This window comes from Empidonax traillii, unplaced genomic scaffold, assembly GCF_003031625.1.
Source record: "Empidonax traillii isolate 1590-97213 ecotype Southwest subspecies unplaced genomic scaffold, ASM303162v1 scaffold91:size2966241, whole genome shotgun sequence".
Taxonomy (NCBI): domain Eukaryota; kingdom Metazoa; phylum Chordata; class Aves; order Passeriformes; family Tyrannidae; genus Empidonax; species Empidonax traillii.
In genome coordinates, this window is record NW_020955284.1 from 754,098 (window position 1) to 770,577 (window position 16,480).

A 16,480-nucleotide genomic window follows, 5' to 3' on the forward strand; every position below is an offset into this window, starting at 1 on the left:
CTCAGCGCCCCCCGCCCCGCGCACGCGCAGAGGCGCCGCCGCCCCGCGCGCGCCTTCCCCCCGCCATCGCCGCCCGTGCGCTCCCGGCGCGCCCCGCGCGCGCTCGGCGCTGACGTCACCGCAGCCCGGCGCCCGCCGCCATTGGACTCGGCGGCCGCCGCTGCCCCCGCTCGGAGCGGCCCCAGGCCCGGGCCGCGGGCATGTGAGGCACGGGCCGGCACCGCCCGAGCACCGCCGAGCCGCGGCACCGCCCGAGCACTGCCGCCGCCCCCGGGGAGCCGCCCCGAGCAGGCGCCAGGCGGCCCCTTTCCCTCCCTCTCCCTCGGCCCCGGCCCCTTCCCCGCCCGGCCGCCGCCTGAGGGGAGAGGAGGCGCCGCCGCCGCCCCTCGGCCCCGCCAGGCCCCGCAGCCCCGCGGCCCTGCCCGGCGCTCTCTCTGCTGAACCACGGCGGCCCCGTGCATGAATTATGTCTGCCACAAGCGTTGACCCTCAGGTGAGTGAGCGGCGGGCCCGGGGGGTTCCCGGGCCTGCGGCGGCCGGGAGGCCCCGGGTGGCTTTTCTTCTCCCGGCGGGCGGCCTTGGAGCTCGGTGGCTCTCAGCTTCCCCCGAGGGCTCGGCGCGGTCCCGCCGCCTGCCCAGAGCCGGGGCCATTTCTCAGGAGGGCCGGTGCTGGGCGGTACGTGGAACACGCTGCTCCAGCAAACCCCGAGATGCTCTTGGCAGTTTTTATGAGCCTCTTCTCCGTCCTCGTGCGCTGTGCGTGTGTTTTGCGGTGACTGTGTGACAATGTTTCTAAAATTAACTTTTTTTTTTTTTATTATTTCCCTTCCCTCTTCCCCTCCTTTAATCATGTGCCGTGGCTTCCCAGAGACCGAAGGGACAGGATAATAAAGGTGAGGATCGTGCCGAGATCTGGTCGCTTAAATTGTTACTGTAATAGATCGATTACACAGGTAGCTGTAGGGGAGCAGAAATGTATCACTCTTAATCTGTATGGAAAACATTTGGGAACGAGGGAATATGTGCTTTCTTTCCAAAATAAGGTAAACTGCCATTCATCCAGCTTGCTTGCATCCCACTTAACGTTGCTGAGCTTGCAGGGGGAAGAACTGTGTGTTGATACTAAATAATGCTCTTCATTTCCTGAAGGTAAAGCAGATTCCTTCATAAAGCCACGAGGATGTCTCTGTACAATATATATATATTTACATACTTTTTCACACTCTCTTCTTGCTCTGTGAATGCAGTTCTGTTGCTGCTCTGCTGTTGGCTGAGGTATTGACATAAGCCTACAAACTTAACCATTTAAGGGATTTTAAATAAAAGGTAGTTAACCTCGAGTGGGATAATAGGCTTTCTCATAACTCCTGTGCTTTATTTGAAGTTAAATTTAATAACCAGTCATCTGAGGAAATACCTTAATCGTTCCTCTGATTGCTAATAAGTGTATTACTTCTCAGGCTTAGAAACTAGCGATGTTCAACTCATAAACGCTTTTTAATAGATCTTAACCTGCCTTAAAAGTTCGTCTGCTTCCAGTTGCAGAAAGTTTGACACCATTTCCTGTGTTTGTAAACACTCTTTTACCTCTACTCTTCATTAAAAACTTTGCAGAAATATCCTGATAAATTCCTAAACTTTTTTTGCTAAAAGTTCTATTTGATGTAGTGTTGTTTTCTTAAATTTAAGGAAACATATGAAGTAATTTGGAGGGACCTAATAGCAGTTTTGGGTTTGTATATCTTTCAGTAATGGGTTTTGGATGCTTTTCTTCAGACAGTCATTTATGCTGAAGTAGGACTTTGATTATGGCAAATATCTCTGTTTTACAGATGAGAACGCTGAAACTTAAGTTTTCCTGAAAATATCAGGATATCAAAGCACTTAGCAGTCATCATTTCATACTTAAATGTAACCTCACATCATCTTATTTTAACCAGCTTAAGCAGTGAATAACATGCTGGGAGAACTGTGAGTTTGAGTGTTCTGATTATGGACCAGAACAATAGATGTTGTTTCCCAATATTTTTCACAAAATTCTTCTTAATAATTACTTTTTGTTTGGAGTTAATTCACATGAGTTTTCTACTTGCTCTCAACTATAGAGTTTTGTGGGTTTTTTTTAATTTACTTAAACTTAGTTTTATAAGCAGTACTGTAAAGAGTTCGGGGAGGAAAAAAAAAATCATCCCCTGGTTTTATGAGTCCTCATGCTTTGAAGAAGAAATATGGCCTTTCATAAAGCAACACAGGGTGGAAGTCATTCCTGAAATGCTGCTCATGGTGTTATAATCTGTTGTAACCCTTTTCTTGTAGTACAAAATGGTTCGTTACATCAGAAGGACACAGTTCATGACAGCGATTTTGAACCTTACCTTTCCGGGCAGTCAAATCAGGTTAGTGTATTTTTAACTTAGTTTGTTTTTTTTTTTTAAACTTAGGCATGCTGTTGGCACTCAATTCATAGGATTGTGTGGAGGGAGCAAATTCCTTAAATAGAAATGGAAAAAGAAATGACAGCATATTGTGTTACTTGGTGATACAACCAGCATTTGTGCTCCCAAAGCTAATATTACTCTGCAGGTCCAGATGGCCACAAGTGAAAACGAAGTTAATGCTCCAAGTAGTTGGAGCTGATTGCTCCTCACATTGCAGGTTATTGATAAGGCTGGACTGGGACAGACTTTGATAGATGAGTTGCATGTGGAAGTCTGAAAGTTCTGCTTGTGGGCTCTCCTGATTTCTATTATTTATATAATTCTGGAAATTAATGTAGCTGAAGTTTGGTTTTGATGCTCTCTAGCTAGTCTGTAGAGTTGTCCCACTTTTTACACTTCAGCAAATATTCTTCTATATTCTCTGAAATATCTTAAGAATTAAAGATGTGTTACTTCCGAGTAAGGTAGTATAGTGCAAACTGTCATTATAATGTACATTAAATTAACATTCATTAATGAAATACAGTTATAATTGAAAATATCTTCTGATTGAGGTAGTTTTTGACTTAACTTTCAAATCGTCAAAGTTAACAAACTGTAAAGAAACTGGAGAAGCAAAAAGTTTTCATTAAGTATGAAATAGCCTTTCAGAGAGAGATACTTTTCAGAACTACATGATTATTTCTTGATGGAAAGGCTGTTACATTTTAAAAAGGAAATTCATAATTCATCCTGGAACTGATAGATGCCAGTGTTAATAAGGATGACATCACTGAGCTTGCTTGCAGCATAGACATGTTCACCAGGCTTAGACAAAGTTAATTTAATGGGAAGCGTTCCCTCCTCTGGAATTAACATCCTGTTGAAGGTATAAAAGCAGAAAATTTTTTTTGGGGGAAAAAAGGAAATAAAATTTTATTTTTTTAATGCAACCCTAATTTTAAAATAAATTTGAGTTTTCACTTTCCTCTGTTTCTTTGAAATTCCTCTTCATCACACTTGTGTGTAATTTAAACCAAGCTATGTTTTCTAATGCGAAATACACTGAACATTTCACATAGAAAAAAAGAAGTAGAGCCATCTATTACAGTTTAATTCTAGAAAACTTGTCTTTGCTGTCAACAGCCCAGTTATTAGGTTTAAATAGAAAAATTGCTACGGCTGTTAGAATTTCCATAATTACAATAAAAGTTTTCTTTACCAAAGTGCAGCTCCACTGAGCGATTTATTTCTGCTGCAGTGAGAAGTTGGCGTGCTACAAGAAACAATTGTGTAGGTCCTCTTACAATTTTAAGTGGAAAGTGACAGTGGCATTAATTAGGACTGTGAGATTTTGTACAGAAGACAACCATGTTGCTGAACAAAGCTTTATTATCTAGTTACCCAGTCAGATTTATTCAGCCCTTAACAATTACTGGAAGACGCTAACAACTTAGAAAAAAGAGATTTGAAAACAGTTGGATATTTTTAAAAAGACGTAAGAAGTTAAAGCCCCAACTGACACAACAGTCTTTTTGACATCAGCCATCAACTCTAACTTGGTAATATTGTATTAATTTCATCTTTTCAAAACACAAATTAATCTTTAAAACAAGTGTGAGCATGCTGTGAAGGCAAATAAAATATAATTGTCTGTGATCTTTCTGTTGAAAATTGCATCTGAATAGTGCCTTCTTTTCTTACTATAAAAGTTCTAGGCTCCAAGTAGCAGTAGTTAATGCAGGGATGTGATAGCTTTTTGTTATAAAGCACACTAAAAGCACTTTCAAGAGCAGAGGGAACTGAGTCAAGTAGACTATTGATACACAAATTTACACCCGGCAAGAAAAGCATCTTCTACCCAAAGTCATTCAGGATCAAGAGATTAGTCATATGGAACCGGGAATCACTAGCAAGTAGCATCCTTTGGGGGAAAGGAGATTCCCTTCCTAATTAACAGAATGCTTGGGTTGCTTGGTTGGTTTTGTTTGGTGGTGGCTTTGATAAAAAAAATAAGGAAGGGTGCAGAAAGGTCAAGGATAAGTTTGTTGAAATAAATGTTCTGCTGTTGCAGGGAAGGACTTTTGTCAGGGTTTCTTTTACAAGCTCTGGCATAAAGCCAATCCAAATAGATGGAATGTTTGGTAAGGATGCCTGCTGAAACTTTCCTTTAATCTTGCTAGAATCCTTGTGGAGACTTTACAGGCTGTGTGACAGGAGATGACAGTCACAGGAATTGTCTAGAATCCTTTAGCATAAATATTTTTAGGACAAAACACCTGCTTTTCTCTAGGCTTATTCTTTTTGGTCCTGAGTTCTAAATCTGTAGAATATATGAACATAAGTATCTCAGAGAACTACAGATGTCTCCTCCCTTTCACCTACATTTGTTTTTCATTTTTTCTTATACTGACACTTTCAAATGTAACACACATCAATGTCAAAGTCTTTCAGAAAAATGTTTTGATATGGTAAATATTGATTCTTTTAGCTTGTGAGTCTCGGAAAATTCAGTGTATTTGAGCATCATCTCACAGGCAGATGATTTCTGTATCTCTTGTTAGTGATAGGATTTGCACCTAAATAAAGGCAGCATGAGCAGTGATAGAGATCATTTTTTACAATCAATAACATTGAATTTAGGCTGTTTAAATCTCAGAAGTGTTTTCAGTACCATAGGAAAGTCTTGGAGGCATATTATGGTATCCATCTGTGTACAGAATGTAGGGATATTGAATTACTCTGGCTTTGGGGTGTCATGAAAAGGAGTCATTGAAAAATGAGCAGTAAAAATGATTCTGTATCAGTTGGGTATTAGACTTTAACTCAGCAAGGAGTTCTTTACTTCATTTTTTAAAAAAACTGAGAAATAATCAGATGTTTGGAAAAATGACTGAAGTTCCGGTCCAGCTTTGCTAATTTTGCAGATACATTTTTTTTTTTTTTTTTAAAGTTTGAAATCTCTCAGTTTGAAAGAAGAGTTTCCCTTCTTAAAATAGCCTTTATGAGTAAGGAAAGGCGAGCTACTGTTTGACTCATTAACAGGAGATGTTGACCTTCCCTCCCCCTCACTGGTAATTACAGTTAGAGTGTCAGTTTGGAAGGTCTCCAGTGCATATGCTGCAAAGTTTATTTGAAGAGGAATAAAACCTACTTTAGAATATTCTGGCTTTATTCTTTTGAATACGAGAATCATAGTGGATGCTTCAAAATCAGGTGCCAGCAGAAGAGTTAGTGGAAGGAAGGGTTTCTCGGCTTGGTTTAGAAACAGTTGAAAGGGAGGAAGTTTCAGAGGGGTCTGTTGGTTTTAATCATTCCATCTCTTATTTCATGGAGTGGGAGAGATGGCCTGTTTGGAAGGACAGTCAGAAACACTCCTGCACAGTTGTAACTTGACTCCTGAGGGATGAAGAGATTTATAAAAAAGACTGGAGAGGGTCTTCCTCCCGACAGTTTGGATGGCACATGTCATGTGCCGTCTTTGGATGTGTTTGCCTCTGGTGCACCAGTCACCTTAATCTCAGTTGGTAGTTCTTAAGTCTGCCTGTAGCAAATTTGGCGTGTGTGTGGTCTCACTGTGCTCCTGTGTGTCACAAAAACAAATAGGTTTACCCCTTGAGGTATGTTTTTTGCTTGTTGGAGACTGCTGGTCCCTCAAAACATCTCCATAATGAGGATTGTAATATGTTATATGTGTTGTCATATTAAGCTAGTGTAGCAGTGTAGAAATGCTAAATATCCTTAGTTCTGTGAGCTAAAAAATATAGCTGGATAAGTTGCCTGGAATCCTTTGGGATATTAACTACTAAAGAACCTTGAGTTTTGTAACTAAGATTACATGGTTTCAGAATCTGTGAGCCGCTAGTTCTGGGGTGTATTATAAATGCCCAGATATTCCATTTTAGCCCTAAATCTTTCTTGGAGTGTGAACTAAGATCTGCAATCAGGAATTACATTACCTTGCCTCTTATTTTTCTTTTCTGTTTGGTGATGAACAGTGTTATGGCTGCTTATAAATGAAGGGTTTATTTATCTGGTGACATTCTTTTTTCTTTAACAGAACAGTAGCTATCCATCAATGACTGATCCTTATCTGTCCAGTTATTATCCACCATCTATTGGGTTCCCCTATTCTCTCAGTGAAGCACCATGGTCTACAGGAGGAGATCCTCCTATCCCCTATCTCACCACCTATGGACAGCTCAGTAACGGAGATCATCATTTTATGCACGATGCTGTTTTTGGACAGCCTGGGGGTCTGGGAAATAATATCTATCAACACCGGTTTAACTTTTTCCCTGAAAATCCTGCCTTCTCAGCTTGGGGAACGAGCGGGTCCCAAGGACAGCAGACCCAAAGTTCAGCATATGGGAGCAGTTACAGCTACCCACCCAGCTCACTGGGTGGTACCATTGTGGATGGACAAACAGGATTTCATAATGATACCTTAAATAAAGCTCCTGGAATGAACAGTATTGAACAGGGAATGGTTGGACTTAAGATTGGTGGAGATGTTACAACTTCTGCGGTGAAAACAGTAGGTTCTGTTGTTAACAGTGCCGGGATGACAGGTGCCCTCTCTGGTAATGGATCTAATGTAAACTTGCCAGTATCTAAACCAACCTCTTGGGCTGCTATTGCCAGCAAGCCTGCGAAACCACAGCCTAAAATGAAAACAAAAACTGGACCTGTAATCGGAGGAGCGTTGCCTCCCCCCCCTATAAAGCATAACATGGACATAGGTACTTGGGACAATAAGGGTCCTGTGGCAAAAGTTCCTGCCCCCCAACAGATACCTTCTCCTCAGTCTGTTCCGCAGCCACAGCAACCGATTGTTCAGCCTGTTCCAACTCAGCCTCCTCCATTGACTCAGCCGCAGTATCAGGCCCCTCAGCAGCCGCCCCAAAATCGCTGGGTGGCTCCTCGCAACAGAAACGCAGCTTTTGGCCAAAGCGGAGGAACTGGTACCGACAGCAGCTCAGCTGGCAGCACCCAGCCCAACCCCGTCCCCAGCGGAGAGTCCCATCCCGTCCTGGAAAAACTGAAAGCTGCTCACAGCTATAACCCTAAAGATTTCGAGTGGAACCTTAAAAATGGACGTGTGTTCATAATAAAGAGCTATTCTGAGGATGATATTCATCGTTCCATTAAGTATTCTATTTGGTGTAGTACGGAACACGGCAACAAACGCCTGGACAGCGCTTTTCGCTCCATGAACAGCAAGGGTCCCGTCTACTTGCTGTTCAGTGTCAATGGCAGTGGACACTTCTGTGGAGTAGCAGAGATGAAATCACCTGTGGACTACGGCACCAGTGCGGGTGTCTGGTCTCAGGACAAGTGGAAGGGGAAATTTGACGTCAAGTGGATCTTTGTGAAGGATGTGCCCAACAACCAACTGCGACACATCAGGCTGGAGAACAATGACAACAAACCCGTTACAAACTCCCGTGATACACAGGAGGTGCCCTTAGAAAAAGCAAAACAAGTGCTTAAAATTATTGCAACTTACAAGCACACGACCTCCATCTTTGATGACTTTTCTCATTATGAAAAGCGCCAGGAAGAGGAGGAGGTGGTGCGGAAGGTAAACTTATTAAAAAATTTATTTTATACACAGATATGGGGAAAATGAAATGTGAAGGCTGCTATGGTGGAAAAATGTAAGTAGGAATTTGAAATGTCTTTAATATGTCTCGATGGTTTCGTGTGTGTTTAACAACACAAAAAAAAAAAAAAAAACCTGATGCAAATCTGTCTGTGAAAAGTTTCATAGCTAATGAGTTTCAAAGCAGAAACCTAAGCAGTAATGCAGGTAAAGGACTTTATGTCCTGTTTATTGGAGTTTGATTTATTTTTTTATCTTAAAATGGTTAATAAACTAGAAAATAGTTTCTGTTGCAGAATTGGATTCTGCCAGTGATTGCCACTTAAGTTTTTTGCCTTAACTATGAGGTGTTTTAACACTGTTTGACTGGAACTGGGATATCAGAATTGATACCTGTACTGGTATTTGAAATGTGTACATCACCTTTAAAAGCAAGAAACCTGATTTTGTTTGTTCAGTTGATCTCTCTGGAAAAGAAAGAGTTGCATAAAATTGCTGGAATAGTGCTAGAAAGATTGCATTTCTGCTGCTGAAGTCACATGTATTATTTGGATAAATAAAGGTTTTCAGTTCCCAGGTTTAATCTGTCTACTAATTCTTGAAGTTTTGAGTGAAGCCTTAGTAAGAGAAGTTTGGGCAGTAACTGGGAGAGTGTAGTAAAACTTTCCATACACTTTCATGGCTGAAAGTCTACCGCGAGAAACCTCTGTCCCTCTCCATCCCATGACCTCAGCTTCAAGAATGCCTTTCTCTAATTAGGCACTCTAGAAGTAATGGCCTGACAAAATAATAGGTGTTGGGATGTGTAGTTACTCCCTAAGTAACACTTAAATTTGCTTGATGTTGATAGTGTTTCACAGACCTTTTTTGTATAGCACTGCAGATACAGCATTTGTTTGACAGGTTTAGTTTAGTGCAGTTTACACTTGCTTCAAGATGTTTTTAAAGCAAGGACTTAATGCATGTTCCTGCAGCTTAAATTTTAAGATTACCATTTTAAACTTTATTGCCCTTTAAAATTGCTTTCAACTGTCTTCATATAATGTACCTTTAAAGTATGAGAGAAAATCAGTTCAGCATCTTAAAAACTTTTTAGCTGAACTTTTTCCTGGCTGTGATGGATGTGCATCGCTGACCTCAGCACAGCAGGGAAGGAGAGCTTAAAACGGGAAGTTTTTCTTGTGTACTCCCCGTGGGGTTTCACAAGGTAAAACCAAAAAGCCTTTACTTGAACACCTCATTCCTTCAGTAGACAATCAGCAATTCAGTATTTAATGCAACCTGTGTCTTGGAGAGGTTCACTTACACAGGAGAGAGTCTTGACTAAAGGAGGTGGGCTGGGCTCCTCTGTGCAGTGTTTATGGTGTAGAGGGGTGTGATTGGTTTGGGTTTTAATGCTGAGTCTCCCTGTGATTTGCTGCCAAGTCTGGAGGGGAGAAGCTGTGTATGTTTAAGGAGTGAGAGATCTGCCCTTGCACAGATAACTTACTGGCCTGAGGAAGATCCTGATGGTGGCATGCTGAGCACTGAAATTCCTTGACTGTGTAGTAGCTCAGAGGCCTGATCCCATTTAGGGTTTGTTTAATAAACACAGCTAATTCCCACTTTCAGTTCTAATGCTGAAACAATTTCTTACCAAGCCACTTCTTGCTATACAACAAGATCATTTTCTCAAAATAATCCATTTTTCTTCCTCATTTAAAACCGAGGCTCTAGCTTGTATGACACAGTCACAAAATAAACTATGAAGTCTTAATTTAATATTTCTTAGATACCTCCAAATAGCTTAAAAAATGAGACAGCAAAGTACAGCGAGGAAGGTAAGAGTGCTAGAGAGGGAAAGCAGATCAGCAGGGAGGGAATGAAAAACTTAAGATGCTGCTTTTCAGGTTGCATTCTCTAAAACTGTTGTCTGGAAAGTCAGTATTTTTCCCCTTCATTGACTAAATGAATTTTAGAAGTCCAGCTGATTACTAGAAGAGTTTTTTTGCAGGATATACACACACTCTTTAAGTCCTTATCATTGAGAAGTTTGTGCTATTGAATGTAAAGCCTTGCTGTTAAACAAAGTTAACGTTCCTATCACAGTAATTTTTGAACAATCTTATTGCAGTTAAGGTGTCTTATGACCTAATTGACATTTTCAGATGGTTGGTTGTATATGTGCCATCTTAATTGATTCTCAGATTACTAGTTTTATTCATTATACTCTGTTTAACTGTAAAATTAATTACTTGTTGAAATTTTGTGCCTCTGTTTCCCCACTGTCATGATTACGAAGGGCAAGAATTCTTAAAAGTCTGCACAGGGAGCACTTGAATGCTACAATGTCAGTTATACAAAATATTTTATAGGGAACAATAACGTAATCAGTGCAGTGCACTGGCGTTTCAGTTCTGTAGATGGTTCCAGTGTGTTGCTAACCAGCATTTCCATAGCTGATGTCCAGAGCCAGCCCCAGTGTGTGTGAATTTACCTGAGCAGGAACCTCTGTGTTAGTGCCCAGTCAGCAAATGAGGGTTTGGCAGGGGCAGTGCCGGATGAAATTCATTAAAGTGCCAAAGATCCATCACCAGTACCAGTATTGCGGCATCTGGAACTGAGGGGAGATTTGTTCGTGCTGGGATGTAAGTCCAGCTTTTGATTTGCCATAGGAATAAAATATTTAAGCCCAGTCTGTTGACCCAGAACCTGGGAGAGGAGTAATAGAAAGATATCGGGATCTGGAATGAAATAGCAAAACAGTGAGCGGCCTGAAATCTCTCCTGACCCTCCCTGCCCTTTTCAGTCAGTTCCAGGGCTGTTACATTGTCCACAAAGAGCAACTTCCATGATTAAACTCATGCTCTGAAAATGTAAAAGAGTTGTGACATAGAGAGCTTCTTCAATAGAAATACAGTATAATGTGTTAATTGTTAACAGTCCCTAAAAACGTGCTTGCACACTCTTAACAAAGTTAAGTCTGTCTTGCAAAGTTAAAAGGCTTGTAAAGGCAATAAACTTCTTGTAGGTTTTGGTATTTTTATTTACATCTCATGGTAGGGCAGGTGACAGATCAGCTGTCAGCAGCTGGTCCTCACAGGTCTGTACCTAAGCACGTGGTCACAGTTCTGTACTGGGCTGCACTGCTGTCACCTCAGATCTGGGTCAAGGCACTCAGCTGTTCCAAGGTCTGCTCCTTGGTGTTGTGTTGGAAGAGCTGCACAGCCTCAGAAAGCTCCTGAATCACCAAGATTACCAGTTCTGCTTTAGGTGGTTAAATACTGAAAAGTGTTGGCTGGTCCACATTGGCAATTGGAAATACTCACTTTCTTCTAGCACTGTGATCCCTCTCAGTGAGCTTTCTGTGAACACACTCATTGACACAGAACTTTTAAGGATGGAATATTGTCCTTCCTCCAAAGCTCTAGCTAAAAAACATTTATATTATAAGATTAATACTCTGTTCCTAATATAAAGAAAACATCTGTATGTTTGTGTCTGAAGATGAACACTTTGATCCTATTGACTTTGACTAAGTTTAGTAGGAAGGGTGAAGATATTTTAGACTGAGGTGAAGAGAACAGAAGTTTGACAGGATTGAGTGTCTCCAAGATGGAAACTCCTGCAAGTTTTGTGAAAACCCATTTTCCCTGTGTCTGAAGATCATATACATTAGTGTCCCGAAGGAGAAATGCAACAGGAGCTCTCCTGTGAGATACCAGAGAACTCCACTGGAGAAGAGAAACTGTGAAGGCTCCGGATCTTCAGAACCAAAATGAGCAAAGCTTTGGTAGTTGCTCACAAAACTGTTTGTTCTTGCTTGCAGTAAGTGCTTAAATAGCAGTAAGGAAGAGAATTTGAGAGGTAGAGCTTCTAAAAAGCAGCCATGCTCAAGAGCACGAAGAATTGTTGCGTCAGTTTATGTGGTTTCAGACAATTGTAAAGAGGAAGACTCAGATTAGCCCCCAAGAGAGAAAGCAAAGCAGCAAGGTAGGAGGAACTGCTTGAGAACTTGCTCAGTAAATAGCACTTTTTACTTTAATTATAAAGCCTGAGCTGAGTGTCTGAATGCCATGAGCATACTTTTAGGTACCAGGTAGAAGTCTCAGGTTTATGTGGGACTAGTCCATAAGAATGGAAACCTTTAATTTTTAAAGCAAGTCGAATTATGAGGGTCAGTGGATGACTACACAGAAAACTATAAACAGAAGTTACATAAGGTGTCAGTGGGAAAGGATGGGCTCCTGAGCATGGCAGGGCAGGAGAGTTAAAGGGGATGTGCCACCTTAGAAATGGAAGTAGGATGGAACAATTACTTTTTTTTGAAGCCTGAAAGTGAGCTGATATGATTCAGTCTAGATTCTTTCTAACTACCTTTTGTTTGAAATGTCAGGCAGACATAAGCTCCTTTTATTAAGAACATTCAACACGTTCTGATGCTTTGCCACTAAGAAATGTCTTTCATTGACAGTTCATCATAGTCAGCAGTTAAAAGACAGGAGGAATATAGATTTTTAAAATTAATTCTACCACTTTACACAGTCTGTTCTGTTGATTGGGTAAAACAGTTTTGCTGTTTCTTACTTCTGTCTTAAATCATAGATTAAGAATTCATACTGGTCCTTGTTGATTTAATTTTATTATGAATATTGAAACATTAATATTCTGCCTGGAGGCAGAAATCAATATATTCCCTTTTTTAAAAATCTCTTCTGATTTTTATGCTGTGGCCAGCTGAAGCAGCAAATGCAGTCTGTTACATTTATGTTTGGCATATTTTCAAGTAAGTTTTATATCGCAACAGAAACAATTCTGAGAGGAATTTTATACAGAAAGATTCCACAAAACAAGGCGTTAGTTTAGGAGTTGGCTGTTGTTGCTGCTTGGGCTGGTTCACAATTTTCTGGCTTGAGATAGGACTTGGTGCCATACTGATGCATTTGCAGAGCTGTGTACAGTCTGTTGGAAACAGCGTTGGGGTGGAGTGGGAAAGGGGAGAGCCAGGCCCTTTCTGTTCAGTCTACCTGAGATGGTCCCTGAGCTTGAGAATGCACAGGACTAAAGGAAACAGCAGCCTGGTTTTGTCTTGCTGTCTGCAGCATCTTCTGCAGCTTGTGGGGCTCCTGAAACAGTGAACAAGTGCCCCCTGGTTTTGTTCAGGCACTCTCGGTGTGTCTTTGTAATCCTTGTGCAGACACTGCTCCAAAGGCCTCCCTGTTTGCTGCTGGGAGAGCACAGACTCACTTAGCTGAAGATTAATCTGCAGGTGCTGTTTCCTTTAGATGGCCTTTATCTGTTTTCAGGATTTGTGATTGGCAGAACCTTTTGAGAGAGGCTCAGAGATCTTCCCAGCTGCTGTACTGGAATGGTTTGGGACACTCTTGGGTGGTTCAGTCCAGCCGTGATGGGTTTTATCAGACCGTGCAAAAGCACATAACTTGTCTTCTACCTGATATATTTTTTCCCCAGACTTCTCAAGTATTTCCCAGTGCCTCCCAGAATAGTTGAGCAGCTAGGAAGAATTAGAATTTCTAGACAGCTGAAATCCCTGCTTTCACTGAGTGTGACTAAACTCCAAAGTCATTTGAGTGCTTCAAAATTATCCCGGTTCTGTGGAGTTCACTAATCTGCCATCTGCTTTCTGCTCATGTATTGGTTGTGCTACTACTGCAGTAGCTAAAATAATCCAGAAAGTAGAATATTGCAGATTCTTTTTCTCTTCAGGAGTGTTGATATTTCATATCCTTCTCTCAGTGACATTCATCTGCTGTTGGTTTGAAGTGGCTGTGCAGGTATTCATTCATATGTTCCACTTGAGGCTGCACTAAACATTAAGTTATCAAGTCCTTGGGCTTGTTGGGTATAAACAATATATTTATAAAATGTAGCAGCGTTGTTTTAAGTGTATAATTTTCTGGGATCACCTTAGTGCTGTTAAAACTACTAAAAACTTTTTGCTTGTTCATTTGACTAAAATCTTAACTTTTTTCTCTTTGCAGGAACGTCAGAATCGAAACAAACAATAAGAATAAACATATACAGTTTGATATATATACTAGAACTGATATTAAATTCGACTATGAGAAACAAAATTAAGTATAACTGGTGCTGTATCCTGGCATCAGGACAAACTAAAGCTTTCAGCTCCAATATATCTTCTCGTGCAGGGGAAATTAAGTTGTCACATCTTTAAGTACATTGTAGTTTATTTTTGCCCAAATGGATCTGCATTAATTTGTATCTTTTTTTTTCTATGTAAAATTCTGTAGAAATCATTAATAAAGGTGTGTCTGTTTTTATTTTTTTAAGTTGATAAACAGTTATATTAACCTAATGTGGACCTATACATGAGCATACTAAAGTGTCAGTGCTTCCCAAAGACTTTATTTTGGCACAAATTATGTTCCTAGCCAGATATAGAGATTATGGAAAATACATGACAAATCTTCCTTTATCCTCCTCCCAAACCCTTTTCTTCATGGCAGAAGTAAGAAACCATGCATTGATTTTATTTTTTTTTTGTCATTTGAAAAACCTCTAAAGATACTGCACTTCAGAATTTTGAAATGGAAAAAAAAAAAAAAACTAACCTAAATTTCTGATCACTTTGTGCAGCTGCTCTGCCTCTTTATTTATCTGTACAATTACACTTTTAAAACTGCTGATGCGCCATGTTGGTTTTTTCTGTCTAGTAGGAAATCAAATTGTCAGTGAAATTGTTTCTCTGGAAAAATATTTCCCTTTCACATTCTGTTAACCAGTGCTTCAGTGTGCATCTGTTATTCCATATCCTGCCGAGGGTGAGCGAGATGCTTTCTCTCAGCCATAATTCTGCTTTACGGTTTTTGTAGCTTAATTAAATAATAATGTGATGCTATCGACATTGCAGGGGTTTTAAACAATGTGTTTAAACCTGTTTCAGCTTTCAGGTGTTATTAGTTAACTTGCAGATCATTTTTAATCCTTCCCTTCATTACTCCCTCCCACCCCCCCCCCCAAATCCTAATGCCATTTAAAGTTTTTATACCAATAATGCTGAGCTTTAACGTAGGAACTAATAGTACGGATAATATGATGGATTATGCCTCAGATGTTTAAAATTGACAGTGTGTATGTCTAATTTTTTTTTTTTTTTCTGTTGGATGAGTAAAAAAACCTGTTTTAAGAAAATGAATTTGCTGTCATGTTTTTGTGGAGTGAGGGGACCGTCGGAGAACCTGTCACCAACTGGAGTTCCAATTAAGCATGGAAATGGTGCTCATGTCCGCTGCTCTAGCACACTGAATCTGCACGTGTTTATTGTAGAGGATCTTTTACTATATTAGAAAGCAAGTATCTTCTGAATACTATTTACTCCAAAAGGACCTCCAATTTAAATAAAGTTTAATCTGTATCATTTAGACTTGTATTTAGAACGTATAACTCTTGTCTCTGGACTGTTACTGCCTGTAAGGGGTAATGGACAGCATCAGATTAACTTTTTCCTCTAGGAGAATACAAGCCTTAATAAACAATACATATTTAGCAAGCTTTGATGTCATTTTCATTTTTTTCCCTGCTTTCAGTTGTCTTCCTCTGTTCCAATCACCCTTTATGCTGACTGGTGAGTTATGTATAACCTGAGAAGTGGTTTGATGGTGCACAACTCAGGTGTTTGCTCTCAGCTCACCTGATGGTTTCAGAAGGGTTTTGCAGGACTGTAGGGAACATTTAACTGCTTTGCCTGTTCCTGTTCCTCCAAGGAACTGTGTGCGTGTCCAGTGGCTGTCACTTGTGCTTCCCTTTCTCCTTGTATGGTAGAGAAGCTGAAGAAAGGATTGGAAGTTGTCCTGCAGCCTTCAGGAGGCAGCAGCACAGCCACGGGGTCACCAGGGTGAGAAAAGAACTTCTCAAATCCAAGTAAAGCTCTGACCAGTATCTTTTCCAGCAGTTGGCTGCATTTGCCAGCTCTAACTTTAGTAATTTGGCTTGATATCTTTTTTTAACTGACTTATTGAAGCAATACTGCATTTTATAAACATGTTGCCATCTAATAAAAGCACCTGCTGTTAGTTTCAGCTATTGTGTCAGAACACTTACACTGGTGATTCCAGAGCCAAAAAGAACTTGGCTCTATCTGGACCCTGAAGAGGAAAGTTAGTTGCACAACTTTATTGGTTTTTTTTTTTTTTTTCAGATCAAAAGAATCTCTGCAGTGATATACCCATAGACTTCAGATAATACTAAAAAGAAAAAAAAAAACCAAACAGAAAAAAATACAACAAACTGGGAGCCTTTAGCTGAAACTGGTTTGACTGTATTAAAGGAAGCAGAAAGTTTCAGCTGTCAGGCTTTGTGGGTAACAAAAAACATTTATAACAGCTTCAGCATGCAGGGATTCCTGCCTGATGCCGCGGTGTGGTACAGCACTATCTGATTTAAGTGGGAGACGATTTAACAGTGGGTAAAATAATCCCTTTCGTTACGACCACGTTGG

General features: G+C 40.6%; 1 protein-coding gene across 3 annotated transcripts; it reads left to right on the forward strand.

The window, feature by feature from the left end:
- Positions 1-110: 110 nt before the first annotated feature.
- Positions 111-15,532, forward strand: YTHDF1 (YTH N6-methyladenosine RNA binding protein 1). 3 transcript variants are annotated; one of them, XR_003570997.1, is made up of 5 exons: positions 111-493; positions 869-893; positions 2,317-2,396; positions 6,478-11,994; positions 14,004-15,532. XR_003570997.1 is itself a non-coding variant. In XM_027881607.1 (5 exons), exons 1-4 carry the CDS (start codon positions 467-469, stop codon positions 8,047-8,049), a joined length of 1,704 nt encoding a protein of 567 aa, XP_027737408.1. In that variant the 5' UTR covers positions 111-466; the 3' UTR covers positions 8,050-8,077; positions 14,004-15,532. The 3 variants fall into 3 exon arrangements, 2 of the variants coding, with proteins under 2 accessions (XP_027737408.1, XP_027737409.1); XM_027881607.1 differs by having other exon boundaries at positions 6,478-8,077; XM_027881608.1 differs by having other exon boundaries at positions 6,478-8,001.
- Positions 15,533-16,480: the final 948 nt, after the last annotated feature.